The sequence below is a fragment of the Caloenas nicobarica genome, chromosome 16 (genome assembly GCF_036013445.1).
Source record: "Caloenas nicobarica isolate bCalNic1 chromosome 16, bCalNic1.hap1, whole genome shotgun sequence".
Taxonomy (NCBI): Eukaryota; Metazoa; Chordata; class Aves; order Columbiformes; family Columbidae; genus Caloenas; species Caloenas nicobarica.
The window spans coordinates 9,044,750-9,059,216 of NC_088260.1; the positions used below are offsets into that span (position 1 = coordinate 9,044,750).

The 14,467-nt window shown below is 48.4% G+C and overlaps 2 protein-coding genes across 2 annotated transcripts; one reads left to right on the forward strand and one right to left on the reverse strand.

Moving 5' to 3' along the window:
* The first annotated feature begins 569 nt into the window (after positions 1-569).
* ESS2 (ess-2 splicing factor homolog) lies at positions 570-9,413 on the forward strand. Its single transcript, XM_065646392.1, has 10 exons — positions 570-771; positions 1,177-1,345; positions 1,901-1,996; positions 2,622-2,788; positions 4,691-4,808; positions 5,526-5,659; positions 5,808-5,910; positions 6,715-6,824; positions 7,744-7,859; positions 8,171-9,413. The coding sequence occupies exons 1-10, from the start codon at positions 625-627 to the stop codon at positions 8,454-8,456; spliced, it is 1,446 nt and encodes a 481-aa protein (XP_065502464.1). The 5' UTR covers positions 570-624; the 3' UTR covers positions 8,457-9,413.
* Positions 9,414-9,457: 44 nt separating this feature from the next.
* Positions 9,458-10,441, reverse strand: TSSK2 (testis specific serine kinase 2). The gene has a single exon (XM_065646629.1). The coding sequence runs from the start codon at positions 10,439-10,441 to the stop codon at positions 9,458-9,460; it is 984 nt and encodes a 327-aa protein (XP_065502701.1).
* Between the last annotated feature and the right edge of the window lie 4,026 nt (positions 10,442-14,467).

Sequence of the window (14,467 nt, forward strand, 5' to 3'; positions counted from 1 at the left end):
TGCAGGTAGCATCTGTGCTTGTTCTACCACTGTAGATTTGCAAAATACCCTGCAAATTAATGTTTCCTATTTCCAGCACCTCGGTGGCATCTGCAGTTGTTTCTGGGGTTCGGTGGGCTGACCGGGCAGTTTGTTTCCCACAGCCCTGGTCCGTGCCCCGTGCTGTGCTGAGCTCCAGCCCCAGCGGGGGCCAAACGCACCCCACGGCCTGTAAAGCAGCGAGATCAACAAGAGCACCGGGCCGCCCCGCCCGTGCTGCGCAACCCGCGCTGTTCCCGGGGAGCCCCGGGGTGCTGGGGGGACAGGCCCAACGCGCTGCGGCTGCCCAAGGCCTCGCCCCGGCTCAGGCCCGCACTGCGGCCCCCGCGGCTGCCCCCCTGCCGGGCCCGCAGCCCGAGCCCCGCCGTGGCGCCGCTGTCACGGAGCGGGACCGTGCGGGTCCCCCCGGCCGGCAGGGGGCGCGCTGGCGTGCTGGCTCCGTACGTCTCTCCCGGTGGGTGGGGCGGCGGGTGCGTAACGTTCCGGCTGCCCGTGGCGCGCCGGCGTGACGTCACGGCGCGGCGGGTTCGCGACGGCGGCTGAAGAGGGTCAGGGCGCTCGGCCGCCGCCCGGGCTCCCGGCGCTATGGAGGCGGCGGCGGCGGCGGCGGTTCCGGCTGCGTCCTCCGGTGCCCTTGTCCCCGCGGGCACCGCCGTGACGACGGGGAAGGAGGCGACTCCGCCGGCCCCGAGGCGCACGAAGAAGATCCTGGATGAGGAGGCCTACATCGAGGTAGGCCGGGGGCACAGAGCCCGGCGGGCCGCGCCGGGAGTCCCCGCTCTCCGGGCACCTGGGCCAAGCGACTCCCGGCCCGGCGCAGCCCGGCGGAACCGCGGGCCGGGCCTGGGGACGAGGCAGTTCCGGGGCCGCTCCTGCGGCGCCAGCGGTCGGCGCGCTGCCACCGGCCTGGCCGCGGCTCGGGACGCCCGTGGGCCCCGCGTCCCTGCCGGTGGGCCCCGCGTCCCTGCCGGTGGGCCCCGCGTCCCTGCCCGTGGGCCCCGCGTCCCTGCCCGTGGGCCCCGCGTCCCTGCCCGTGGGCCCCGCGTCCCTGCCCGTGGGCTGTGAGCGCTGGCCCCGGGCCGACCCAGCGCTCCAAGGTGTCCCAGCGCAGCCTCACAGTTGCCTTTCTGTTTTTAGGGCTTAGAGAAAATCATCCAGCGAGACTTCTTTCCTGATGTGGAGAAGTTGCGGGCGCAGAAGGAATATCTGGAGGCTGAAGAAAATGGTGACTTGGAGAAAATGAGACAAATTGCTATCAAGTTTGGCTCATCCTTGGGCAAATCGTCGAGGGACACACCTGCACCCTGTAAGAACTGGCTCACTGGGGCATAAGAGGTTTATATCTAATACCATGGCTCTGGTTTATCTAACTTTTTGCAGGCAGCTCTTACCTTAAATAATCAAAATTGGCATTGGATGTGAATTAGTATACCAGACTGGGCAGTAGCCGGTATCTGATGGCTGGTGCTGGGTTTCTCTGTGGTGGTGTCTAATTCCTTCTTGAGGGAATAGTTTTGGAGAAAACACCTGTTGAATAACCATTTCTTATGGGCATCTTTTGTCAAGTTCTGGCTCTCTACGAAATGTTACACGCTCAAATGTGCAATATTATACTATCAGAAACTCTTAAGCTGTGTTTTGAATCCTTATTATAGTTTTTTCCGTTGGTTAAAGCTGTAGACAGAGTGGCAAATCTACTGGGCTGTGGCTACCCTGTGAATTTTTCTCAGCAGGAGAAAACAGAACTGAAGATTTTGCAGTCATAGTTTTTTAATTAAATTGTTCTTCTCTTGATATGTTTTCTGTGACTTGTTCGGCACCTGACCAAGTGAGCCTTTTTTTTTTTTTTTTTCTGTCACAGATGTCACTCCAGCCACGTTTGAAACCCCAGAAGTGCATCCAGGTGGTCTTCTACCGGGGAATAAATCCAAAGCTGGCATCAAAGCTGCAGAGGAAGGTAGGAGAATGATGTTTCTCTAGCTGAATTCTTCAGCAGCAGGAAAATACTCTTGTGAGCTCTGTCCCCTGTAAGGGTTTGGGTTATTTAGCAGATGTTTAAGCAGTTTCGTTTAACCTTCTAGTAGGTGAAAATGGTCACTCTTGAAGTTGAACTTGATGCTACATCAAGGCTACGTCATGGTTTACATCATTTATGTGAATTCTCAATTATGAGTCTCTTTATGGCTGTGTAAATTTTTAACTCAGTTATCTCTTTGAAGGCAATAAATTTTTTCTGTGTCACCTGAAATTAATTCTGTAAGAAAGCAAAGATTGTAGGGGCAGAGCTATTCATATAGTACATTAAAAATGTCTCCTAGCAGCTTGCCACTTGTTCATTTTGCCTTTAACACAAATAGCTATCAATGTCATAAAAGGTTTTATGTGAGAGTTGATCATATGTCTTCCAAAAAAGAATTTTTTATTGTACCACTCTGTGTGTATTTTTTTTTCACCAAGCTTTGTGTTAATCATGAGTGGGTCCATGGAAGGCTCGCTGTCAGAAGGGATTTAGAGTTATGTGTAGCTCTCTCGTAGAGAAGGAAGTATTAACCTTTCTCAGGCTTCTTCCCTTCGCTGGTTAGGAGATGCAGAAAAAGATGATAAAGATGCACTCCCCAATCTGGACAGCTTCTTGGCAAAACACACGAGTGAAGATAACGCTTCGTTTGAGCAGATCATGGAAGTGGCCAAAGAGAAGGAGAAGGTCAAGCACGCCTGGCTGTACAGTGCAGAGGAGGAGTACGCGCAGGTAGGGAAAGGGCTCAGCTCTGTCTCTGCTCTCCCAAACTGACACAACAAGGAAACACCATTTTACTGTATTTCTTTCTTGTTTGATTAAGTAGACTGTTATCTTTTTGTTTTTAAATTTTGCTGTTAATACTGGTGAGAATTTTTTGGCTCTGGGCATGGAGCTATTGCATTAGACTGTTGAATTACTCATATTATTGAACAAGAATAGAAAGGTCTTGATTTTTTTAATAGAGGTGCATGCGGTGATCACATCTAAATCTGAGCTAAGCCTGAGTTTCCTGGCCCTGCGGCAGCTCAGTGCTTCCTTTTGCAGTCCTGTTTTTTCCCCATCTGTAGCGCAACAACTGTGTTGACATAATTACTGGGGATCCGTCTCTTCCTAAGCTTTGAGACTGTGAAGCGTTGCACTAAGTGCAAGTATTGCAGTTCTTGGCACTCCTCCATAAGAGCAATACCAAAGAGAGCAGCTAGAATAGTTCCTGTTGTTTGTCTGTCAACCCTTTATTATTTGCAGTTAGATTGTCTCTTTTATTTCAGTCTTCTATTATCAGTAATAATCCACTCAGCTGAAGTGAAGTACTGTACACAGTAAGGCTGGCTGTGCCGTCTTCCTCAGCTACCCCTGAGGAAGGTGCAGGAACTGTTCTGGGGCTGCCCGGTCAATCTTTCTCCATCAGCAGTGAGCAGCTGGCACTGTTGCCAGATGTGTCAGTGCTGGACGTGAGCTGCAGTGCCTTTTAACGAAGTTTGGCACTGACACACAAGTGTTTACTGCTGCTGTTGTGTTACATTTTTATCCCAGCTAATGCAAACCTTTGGAGTCTGTTACAATAAAAATGCCCTTTGTGGCTCCTTACGCATCTGCTTTGCGTGAATGCTTTCATGCAAAATTAAAAGGCAGCAGGAGAACATTCCCAAAGCACAGGGGTTGTTTCAGGTCAAGATGAAGTTGCTGGAGTCAGTCCAGTGCTGATGTTGTGTGCCTTCCCGTCAGCCAGCACTCTGTTCAGACCTTGCATTTCCCTGCCCAGCGTGCCTGTTTGTGCAGCAGACAGCTTCACTATGCCTCACTTAATGTGTTCAGTGACAATACTGCTATTTAAATGTATATGGATGATGCCTACTAAAGACATCAGCCTTTAATATATAGCTTCTGGCAGTAGTTGTCTAGTTTAATTAGTGTGAGGATTCTAAAATGAAGTAACTTACCAGTGGCTGACTGTGTTCTGTTCGTTTCTTGTTGGTATCAGTGACAGTGGTATGCTGGTAACAGCATGCAAGTAATCGTGTGAATACATCAAATGCTTCCCTACCTGTACGGCCTGTGGAAATGTCTGAAAACTCCATAATTTTTAAGGAGTGTCTGTTCTTTTGTTAACTGCTTGCCTCAGCTAATAGAGTTTGCGTGAGTGTAGGATGGTACAAATGTTCAGCCAAGGTCATGTGCAGAAGCCTTGTAGACTGCCTTTATATGGTGCGTCGTATGTTGCTCTTCCCTTGTTTAGCAATGAATGCCTAGTTTGAATTTTGATTAGTAGATAGAGAAAAACCAGAAAAAGTTGGAGCCATCACAAGTGTTGTCACAAGATGTAATAAACAAAGTCATAATCTTTCTGAGAAGTTAATTCTTTAGTTCTCACTTGATTTTATACCAGAACATCACATGGGGTTGTTGTTTGCAAGCTCACCTGGGGACAGGATAGTTTCTCAAATGCCACTTGTCAGAGAGAGTGCTTGTGCCATGCCAGATGCAAAGCATGGTCGGGCGGGTGGCTGAGCTTGTGATTGAGCTCCCCAAGTTTGGTATACCCCATAAAAAGATCACAGGAGTCTGTTTCAGACCTGATTGATTGATTGGTTTATTTCCCCTTCTTTTAAATTTTTTCCATCATCCTTTCAGCGACGCAATGAGAACCTGGCACTTCCTTCAGCAGAGCAGCAAGCTCTGGAGAATGTGAAAGCTGGACTGGAGACGTGGGAGTACACGGCTCGAAACACCCTCATGTATTATCCGACAGGTGAGGCGCGCAGGTCACTCAGGAGCGGTGTTGGTTCATGGGGGCTGACTCCAAACAGGTCCTACAGTACTTCTGTAGGTGACTGAGCAGCTTACTGGTAATACTGTGCTTTTTCTGCTGTGAAGCTTGGATACATAAAGTAGTTTAAAAAGGTCTTTTCTTTCTTTTTTCTCCTTTTTTTTCTTCGGACCTTGCTCCTTTGCCACTGATTACAAACATTGATTCTTTTCTATTTGTCACTGAGAAGCTCATTATACGTATTATGTTAGATAGAAGCACTTATTTTCAGGAGCCAAAGCTCTTTCTGGTTTGGTCTATCTTATTTATGAGCACTTTCTTGTCATCTTTGTTATTTCTTTGTTTCTGCTCAGAGTGCTCCTTGGGCTTGTTGGTCCTTTGGTTGCTGTAGAAAATTACATTGTTTTGTAAATGCAGTTTTCTTTTTGGCTGTAAATGTACATTTGATAATTTCTACAAACAAGTGAAGTATAGAAAAGAATCTTGTTGACTGTTGCCTTAATATATATACATAATCTGATCTTAATTTATAAATTTCAAGTGTTACAAAGCATGTATCTAGTGCAAATTTAGTTTTAAATTGCTAGAGATACATACTGTGATTACTGATGGATTCTGTGTTGTGTAGGAATGTGTGGTGTCATAGCGCACACTGCCTGATGTTACCGGAGCCCTTTCTTAAACATTTTGTTTTTCCAGGTGTACCTGACAAGGATGATGTATTTAAGAAGCCCAGGGAAGTTGTCCATCGAAACACCCGTTTTGTGAAGGACCCTTTTTGCCAAGCTGTGAGCAAGTCACAGCTCCAACAAGCTGCAGCCCTCAATGCTCAGGTTGGATAATTTTACTTCTTCTGACTAAACCCTTGTTAGACTCTGCCCTCCGGTGTTGTTCATCAACCAGGAGAACTGCGCATGTGCTATTATATACAGCTGACTCACACCTTTCTCCACATGAATGGCATTGTTCTTTTTATTTCAGTACAAACAGGGCAAAGTGGGACCAGATGGGAAAGAACTGATACCCCAAGAGTCTCCAAAAGTGAATGGATATGGATTTGTGGCTACTCCCTCTCCTGCGCCTGGTAAGAGAGTTTTCTTTTTGTTGTTTTTTTCCTGATGTAAGAGGACTGCTACTGCACTCACTTTGATACTGTGCAGGATACTTTCAGTTAGAACAAACTGTTTCTTTTTCTTCCAGTTGAAATGTTCTTCACCAGCCAATATGTTTCCCTGTCTTTAGTTACTATGCTAAGAGGTGAACACACTGAGGCTTTTCCTCCAGAAAGCCTGTAGGTGGCATTTGGAGCGCAGCTCCTTTCTCTATTGTAAATGCCTTTTCCAAACCCTGGACAGCAGGATTTTCTAGACAGTGACTGAATTGGGCTCTTAGAATCTATTCTGCAGCTGTAGCTGTTAGGTGAGGTGCAGTTGCTGTTTGGTACCCTCAATGAACTGAGGCTGCATTTGGCTATTACATGTATCTTAAGTCCTCTGCCCATTTCCCTGCTTTTGTAAATAGTTCCATGCGTTTAAGTTTTCATACAATAACAGAGGGGAGGACTAGTACCATAGAGGAAAAAATGAAAGTGTCACTAGGCAAAAGCTCGCCAAATGGAAAAATAAACACATGGAAAGGACAGTGCTTGGGTGTTGTAACCTAGAGGGTGACACAGCCACAGGGAATCATATGAGTTTTAAGGTTGTGCCCTTTTAATGGGAAGCATATGTTATTATTTGACATTGGCTGCAATTTCCTCTGCAGTGGAGGGGCTCCTTTGTGTGCTGATGAATTTGCTGCATCTCATAATTTGCTTCTCTGGATTTTTTTGTGGTGAATGAATATTCAAATGTCTTGCATGAGCATGACTTTTAAAATTTGTTTTTAGGTGTGAATGAGTCTCCTTTTATGACATGGGGTGAAATCGAAAGTACCCCTTTGCGTATAGAAGGGTCAGAAACGCCGTACGTGGAGAGAACACCTGGACCAGCCTTCAAGGTATTTCATGTCAGGAGTCAGCATGTCATTCTTTTTGGGGTGGAAGGACTAAGGAAAAGGCAAGTGAGTGACTAATAGATGAACATTGTTGTGGGAGTGTGACACATCTCTGGGCTGTGTTCCCAGCCCTTGAGACTAATAATCTGCATTCTGCTTGGAGGGTGGAGGAGAACGTGGCTTCACATGAAAACTACTTGGTGGAGACACCTGAGGTGGAACACACCTTCTGTTGGCAGAAGAGTGAAACTCAGTATTTGATGATGGGCCCAGACAGAGGGGCTTTCAGAGGAAGCTGAAGAGATGCCTGATTTCTCTGATTTTAATGTATGAATGGGTAGAAATTGTAGAATTTTCCTCTGTCTTGATCTTCTGGCTGTCACAGCCTGCAGTAGGTATATCAGTTGAGAGTAGAAAAGGCTCTTTGTCTTTGTTAATGGCACCTGACCCTGCATGCTACCTGTCTCCCGCTGGTGTCATTGAATGTGAGCTGTCTCAGACTCTTAGTTTAAGAAGGGTATAATTTGGTGTATGTGCCTCTGTTTTGTCAGACTCCGAAGCCCTTGACTGGTTCTCCTGCTGTTTGGCAATGTCTGTGTTTGCCTGGGAGCTGGCTGGCTACAGGCCAGGTGGGGCAAGACGCAGGTGACATTGTCTAGGACAGACAGCAGGAGGAAATGCCAGAGGTAATGGCTGCTTCCTTGACTGAACTGGTTTTACCAATTTTGTTACTTGCTAAGGCAGGTTGTAGATCTCTCTGTGTCCTCTCTGGCTTTTATGTAGCAGCAGAGAGCTGTGGGCTGATCCCACTTCTCCCTAGTTTAGGACCCCGTAGGCTGCAGTCCAACTGTGAAGGTGCTTCTACTCATTTATGCAGCACTCATGAGTACCTTGGTGAGTGAACTGTGTGATGCATTTATAGATACTGGAGCCTGGGCGCCGTGAGAGGTTAGGACTCAAGATGGCCAATGAAGTGGCAGCTAAAAACCGAGCAAAGAAGCAGGAGGCTCTTCGAAAAGTGACAGAAAACTTGGCCAGGTGAGACTTCTGTTCTGACAGCAGAACCGGGGATGGGTATTTTGGCTGTGTCACGGGAAGGACAGAAGAGGCTCAAAGAAAAAGGCAGGCAGTGCCACCCAGGTTTGGGAGGGATGCAGGAGGTTTCTCTGTTGCTTCTCTCTCTGGAGAGACAAGCTGCATGTCCCTGCAGGCTGAATGACTTCTGCAGCCAGTGGGTCAGGTCTGTGGGGGAGCGGACGCTGAGCTCACTTGCAGGAGTATTGATGCTCTTCCTGATAAATGGCAGATCTTTACTGTAAAATCTTTTAAAACTGTTTATTATATTCCAGCCTCACTCCAAAAGGACTAAGCCCAGCAATGTCACCAGCTTTGCAAAGACTGGTAAACAGGACTGCAAGTAAATACACCGACAAAGCCCTGCGAGCCAGCTATACTCCTTCCCCAGCCCACACGGGAACTCCTGGTTACAAGACCCCAGCAAGTGGGCCTCACACACCCACAGGCACCCCGCAATCTAGGACAGTATCTCAGACACCGGTCTCTCAGGATACTACATCGATCACAGACAATTTACTGCAGCTTCCTAAAAGAAGGAAGGCGTCTGATTTCTTCTGAATACTCCAGTCACCAGCAAGGCCATAGTGAACTGACTGCGCTCAGCTGTCTGCGGGTGGGATGTTGTGAGCCGTCGGTAGCAAGGGGTGTCGAGATACAACTGCCAGAATGGAAGCCAGCGGTTACAAGATCTGGGACCAGTGCTACTCTAGACCATGAAGCTAAAATAGCCTGTGGTGCACTTTTTGGAAGCAGAGTATCTCCTGCTGTGGTGTTACTTCTGTTTGAACTGCACGGGGGGGATGCACAGGGCTGCCGTAGCAAAAGGTTCTTCCTGCAATGGCAGAGAAGATTCTGGACTCCTGGAAAACAGCGATAATTTTTTTTAAAGATATATTTCTCTTTTTAAGATGGCTATGCATTTAAATACGTTTCTGCACAGATATGTCTATTTATAAAATGTGCTAAGCCTTCCTAAAAGGTTGAACTGGACTTTATTCCAGCTTGTCAAGCTTATTTGGTTTTGTACTTTGCAGAAGAGGGGATACAACCATGTATATATTGAGAAATGACCCAGAATTTGAGAGGGCTTCTCTTTAATTTCAGTGGAGTTTAAACTAATGCTCTTGAATGTACAGGCGGCCTGTCGGGAGAGTTGGTATGTTATGAAAAGAGTATGCATACATTTTCAGACATCAGTTGACACTTTCTAATAACCTGCCTTCTTACTGAATCCAAAATGTGGTTGATGCACGTGTGAATTCTGCAGCTGGTGTAGTCAGGGACTTGAGAAACGTGAGCCTAAGAGCTGTTAAGTGTCAGCAGCACTGAAAGAAACTTTCCAATGTGTTTTGACAGTAACTTCTCATTCCCTCAAACCATATCAGAGACAGGTCTTTTGAGAATAATAGTGTTAAGCTGTTTATTCACCTCAGCAGATGTGCTGTGTCTTCTGTTGCTATACTTTGTCAAGCAAAAGACAAGGACTATTGCTGAAAGGAACCAGAGAAGCTGAAATTGAGCACCAGCAGTTCACAGGTTAGACCAACTTTGTGATATTGCTAGAACCAACCATCCTTGAGAGGATCCGTTTCCTTCTCTCCTTTCCCTTTTGCAGAATGGGATTTGGGTGACTGCTTGTGCTCAGGCTTTCCTTCTCGTGGCTTTTGGGAAGACTCACCCTCTTTTGCAGTTGGCACAGGGGAGGAAACTTTGGGTTTTGGAGTCTGCAGCCATGAGTGTTTCAAAACTTGATCAATGCGCATCCTCAGAGACACATCGGGCTGGAGCAGTTGGTAAATAAGGTCCTTGCACTCTACAGTCAGGTGTTGTGAGCTGGGGAAGGGAATCCTGCGTTGTTTCTGAACACAGATCATTTTCCTGACATTGGAATCGTCAAATGGCATTAAAGCGTAGACCATTGTATACAGGATGACACCTAGGCTCCATATATCAGAAATCCGGGGGTCACAAGGAATGCCCTGTAGCACCTCGGGGGCTGCGTACGCAGCAGACCCGCAGAAGGTTTTGCTGAGGATAGGTTTTCCGTTTTCATCCCGAGACAAGTACTTGGAAAAGCCAAAGTCTGACAGCTTGATGTTGAGGTGTTCATCGAGAAGGATATTCTCACATTTCAGGTCCCTGTGAGCGAAGTCCGAGTCATGGCAATGCTTGATGGCAGAAGCCAACTGCTGAAACTTGATGCGAGCGATGTCCTCTTTCATAGCCCCCTCGAGCTTGATGTGATCCAGGAGGTCTCCCTTTTTTCCCAGCTCCATCACGATGTACACTTTCCCAGCTGATGTCTCAAAAATCTCATAGGTTTTGATGATGGAGGGGTGGCGCAAACGTTTCAAAGCCTCTATTTCCCTGGGGAGAAATCTTTCCAGGAAGTCCCGCGGAGTTTTCCTTTTGTCAATGATCTTTATGGCCACCTCACATTTCAGCCGGTCGCAGTAGGCGCATTTCACTTTGCCGTAGGAGCCTTCTCCCACCTCCTTCTTCAGGGTGTAGCCTTTCTTTCCGAGCACCGCAACATCATCCATGGCGGGAGAGCTGGGGGGAGCTGCGTGGGGCGGTGCTGGTGGGCATCATGCGTGGTGGCAGGTGGTGTGCCCACGCACCATGGTGGCTGCCCTGGCGCTGGTGCGGTGGGTGGGTGGGCCCCAGCACTGGCCACTGTGTGATGTCACAGGCAGCCCCTCCTGTGGGGGGCACTTGGAAGGACCTTTCAGGCCTTTTTATAAAGCTACTGGATGACATCAGCCAGGGCAAAACTGAACATCAAGTTGCTGAGAGACATCGGTTGAGGTCTACCTTCATAAAATCATCTTTATATTTAGTTTTGCAAACAGGATGGAAGTAACTTAAATGTTTTTCTTTCCTAAAATGTACCTGTCTTTTTATATTTATTTATGTTAGGTGCAATTTTGTCTGTACTTGTACATCTTGGATGATCTTTCTTTTTTTCTTTTTCTCCTCGTGGACTTGTTTGGGGAAGGAGGTGGCTTCTCTTGAGTTCATTTCCTCGTTCATCCAGCCCTTCCATTGTGTAGCTCTGAGTGGCTGCTGTTGTGGGATTTGCAGCTGGCTTTTCGTAAACCCTGACTCAGTGGGGAAGTTATGGTTTGACTTCAGCTTCTGCTGTTCTTGATAAAGGCTGACACCGTCCTCAGAAGGGCTCTGACATTTACTGTTTTGCTTGTTGATTGCTTCAGTGTAATCAGCCTCTGGAGCTTTTTGCTTTGTGTTGATTTCAGCTTTTTCAAATTTGTTTTTGCAGCTGTTACGTGTGTGGCTCCAAAGAGTTGATGATGTTGATGATCACAACACAGGGGCTGGGGACAATCCTGCTTCGTCCACCAGCTGGATGACAATGTAATTCTGAAGAACAGCAGTGGTACTTCTGACAGCCACGCTGGGGTTTTTGTGTGGTTTGTTTGTGGTTTGATTTTGTTTGTTTTTTCTCCTCCCATTCTTTGAAATTTTTGACTTAAGGGACCACCTTGGGCATGGAACCTGGTGAAGTGGAGGTGACCCAGTGAGAGGTATCGGAAACACCAAATTGGGCTACAGATGTAGCAAGACTGGATGCATTGGAAAAAAGTAATTGAAAGAGGGTTATTTTGGGGGGAGATAAGGGTTAGAGAAAGGGAGGGATTAGAGAAGAACAAGCATGGGAACATGGAGAGAAGTTACGATATGGGATGGATGTGTGGAAACAAGCTGTGATCAGTGTGCGTGTCTCAAACCTGCTGCCTGATCTCCATCTTCTTGTTAGGTGGTTCCTACCCGCTTACTGGGTTCGGGAGCAATCTCCTCTGGGTGTGGGATGCACGGAAAGGCAGGGCAGTGTTCGAGGGACGGTGGATGGGGTGTACATGTGGGTGAGGAGCTGAATGTGTCTTCCATAGCATTTCAAACTGTGCTTACCCCAAGATGTAGCTGGAGTAACATGGAGGGGAATGTGGTATCTGTTCCAAGTTGTGCAATTCCTGCTTAAAAGCAGATTGCATTAAATATCTTGTGGGACGGTGTTGGTTTTGTGTTCGCCCTCAAATGAATTAACCTAGACAGCCCTATTAAATTCACAGCCTCTGTTCTGCCAGACTGAAGGGCCTTCACGTGTTTGCTGGGAATGTAATTTATTTTCAATGACATTCTGTAAAACTGGATCTCTTGAAGGGGATGTAGTGCTCTTCAGATGGGCTATTCCTGCAACGCCTGCTGTAATGTCTGGTCTCTGCTTCCTGCTGCACTTCAGCCCCTGCTATCTCTAATTCAGGAATCAGTAAACTTTTTGTTGGATATTTTTGCCGCTGCAGCACTAGCAGATAATGTGCCTTACTGGGCCAAATCCAGTGTGAGAAATCATCTTGGTTCTTGATGACGTTTTTTTGTGGTTTTTTGTGTGGTAGTTTGTGGGTTGGTGTTTGTGGTGTTTTTTTTTTCTTTTCCTCTCCCGTTTTTCAAAGGGTTATTTTCCTTTTGCTGTTTCTGTATGTCTGCATTTTCCTATGTGCCAGGCCTGAGAACACTCCATTCTTCAGCCAAAATATCGCCCGGAGCTCTCCTAACACCGCGCAGGTGGTTGGTGGTGAGCAGTGGTGGCACTGGGGCTCTCCTGGGTGGCCGGGCTGGCTGCGGTGGGTTACTGGTGGGTTACTGGTGTGTGATGTGGGGCTGTAACATCATGATGTACAGAGTCTGTGGGTGCTTCCACGTGCAGTCTGGGGCTTGGCTCCTAGCTCCATACAGGACAGAAGATGAGGGACCACAAGGGTTTCTTATTATAGGTGGATGGAAAAGAGGTGAGGTTATGGTTGATTTGGGGAGCAGCAGGATGTAATTCTTAGAAAGTTGCAAAAACTGCTATGACGAGCCAGTGAGGACGAGGGATGAGTTGCTGTAACTGGGACAGAGAAGGCAAGCTCAGATGCCTTAAAGAAGCAAAACTGATCACACCACAGATGACTGCTGCACTTTCCTTTGTGGAGTGCAGGTAAGAAACTGCTGAGCAGCAGGCAAGCAGCAACATAGAGTCTGGTGAGAAGAGGAACTCTCACGGTTGCCCCACACCACGCTGTGAGCAAACAGCCGGGCCAGGGGAGCTGTGAGGGCTCTGCCGTGGGGCAGGAGCCTGTGGTCCAGCTTTGTTTTTCTGATCTCCCGCAGTTCATGTGAGCCGTGTCTTGTGATAGGGAGATGAGTCTGCAACGGGACTTCCCAAAGGCACTAAGCCCCAAGCTTGTTCCCCGAGCATTTCACCTTCAGGGCTAAGAGCATTTGCCTGGGCAGAGGGAGCCACCCTGCCATGGTGCAGGGGCTGTGGCTTTGCACCCACCCAAAACTGGATTCCAGTAAGGGCTGGGGCTCTGCACTGCTTTCTCCTTCTCTGATTATTTAGTTCTGAAGGCAAGCTGTGGTTGGACATACTTCATTGTTCTGGAGGACTGGGCTATTTGCAAAAATAAAGGAAATGGATCTGCTTGCTCAGGGGAGGGGGAGATGGAGCAGTTCCCACTTGCTCGTATTTGCGTTTGTTGCCTCAATCCCTGCTCGGTGGGGCTGGCCCCACAGCACCTGGCTGCAAACCCCAGCTCAGTCAGGCCAGGACAAGAGCCAGGTTTGGGTGCCCTCTCCCTGAGCCCCTTCCCTCTGCTCCTCCTGGGCATGGCAGCCTTTCTCCCCTGCTTTTTGGGCACAGGTGATCTGCACTTGCTGGTTAGAGAAACACTTGTTCCCAGGAAGAAACTGGGAGTCCTGGGATGTGCCAGCTCCCACATGCCCTGGGCAGAGGTGCTTGTGTGTTTTCACTGTCCTGCTCCATCCTTTCCCCTCTTGTCTGGGGCACTGGTCTGCCCTGGCTCCCCCCAGCTCAGCCCCCAGTGCTGGGGGCTCAGGACCAGTGCATGTATGTGGGGCAGCACTGCTGCCCACCTGCCTGTGGCTCAGCCAGGGCCTCGGCCATCCCATAATGTCCATCTCCATCAGCATTACAGCTCTCGGCACGGCACAGCTGGGGGAAATGGTGCCTCTTACCCTTCACCTTTGTGCTCCTATGTGGCTCAGACGTTTATTGCCTGTTTGCTCACAGGTGCTGTGTGGGCTGTGGTGCTTACCTGGCACACCTGAATCCTCCACACCCACATCTGTTCAGAGCTGGGGGGCACCCTGGGCTGTGGTGTGGGGAAATGGGGTCTGTATTTATTGGGTCAAAAGCCAGGGAGAAGCAGCCTGTGCCTCGTCTGCGAGGGGAGGGCTGCTCTCATGCCGGAGGCATTTTATTTATACATGGGTGATGGGGTGTCATGGGCTTGGAGTGGATAAGGGAATGTTCTGGATCAGTCTGGGGTCAACATGTATGGCTGGGCTGGGAAAAGCCTCTCTCCACAGCATCCCTTGGGAGGAACACAGCTGGGGAGTTTGACGCTCGTGCCTTTGTGCTGGAGGATGTTGTCACGCTTCAGGTCCCCGCGGACGCTCGAATCTTGACAGTATTTGGCAGGACATGAGAGCTGGCACAATGGGTTTTGGCCTGAATCTTCAGGCAGCCCCCCACTGCTGGTGAC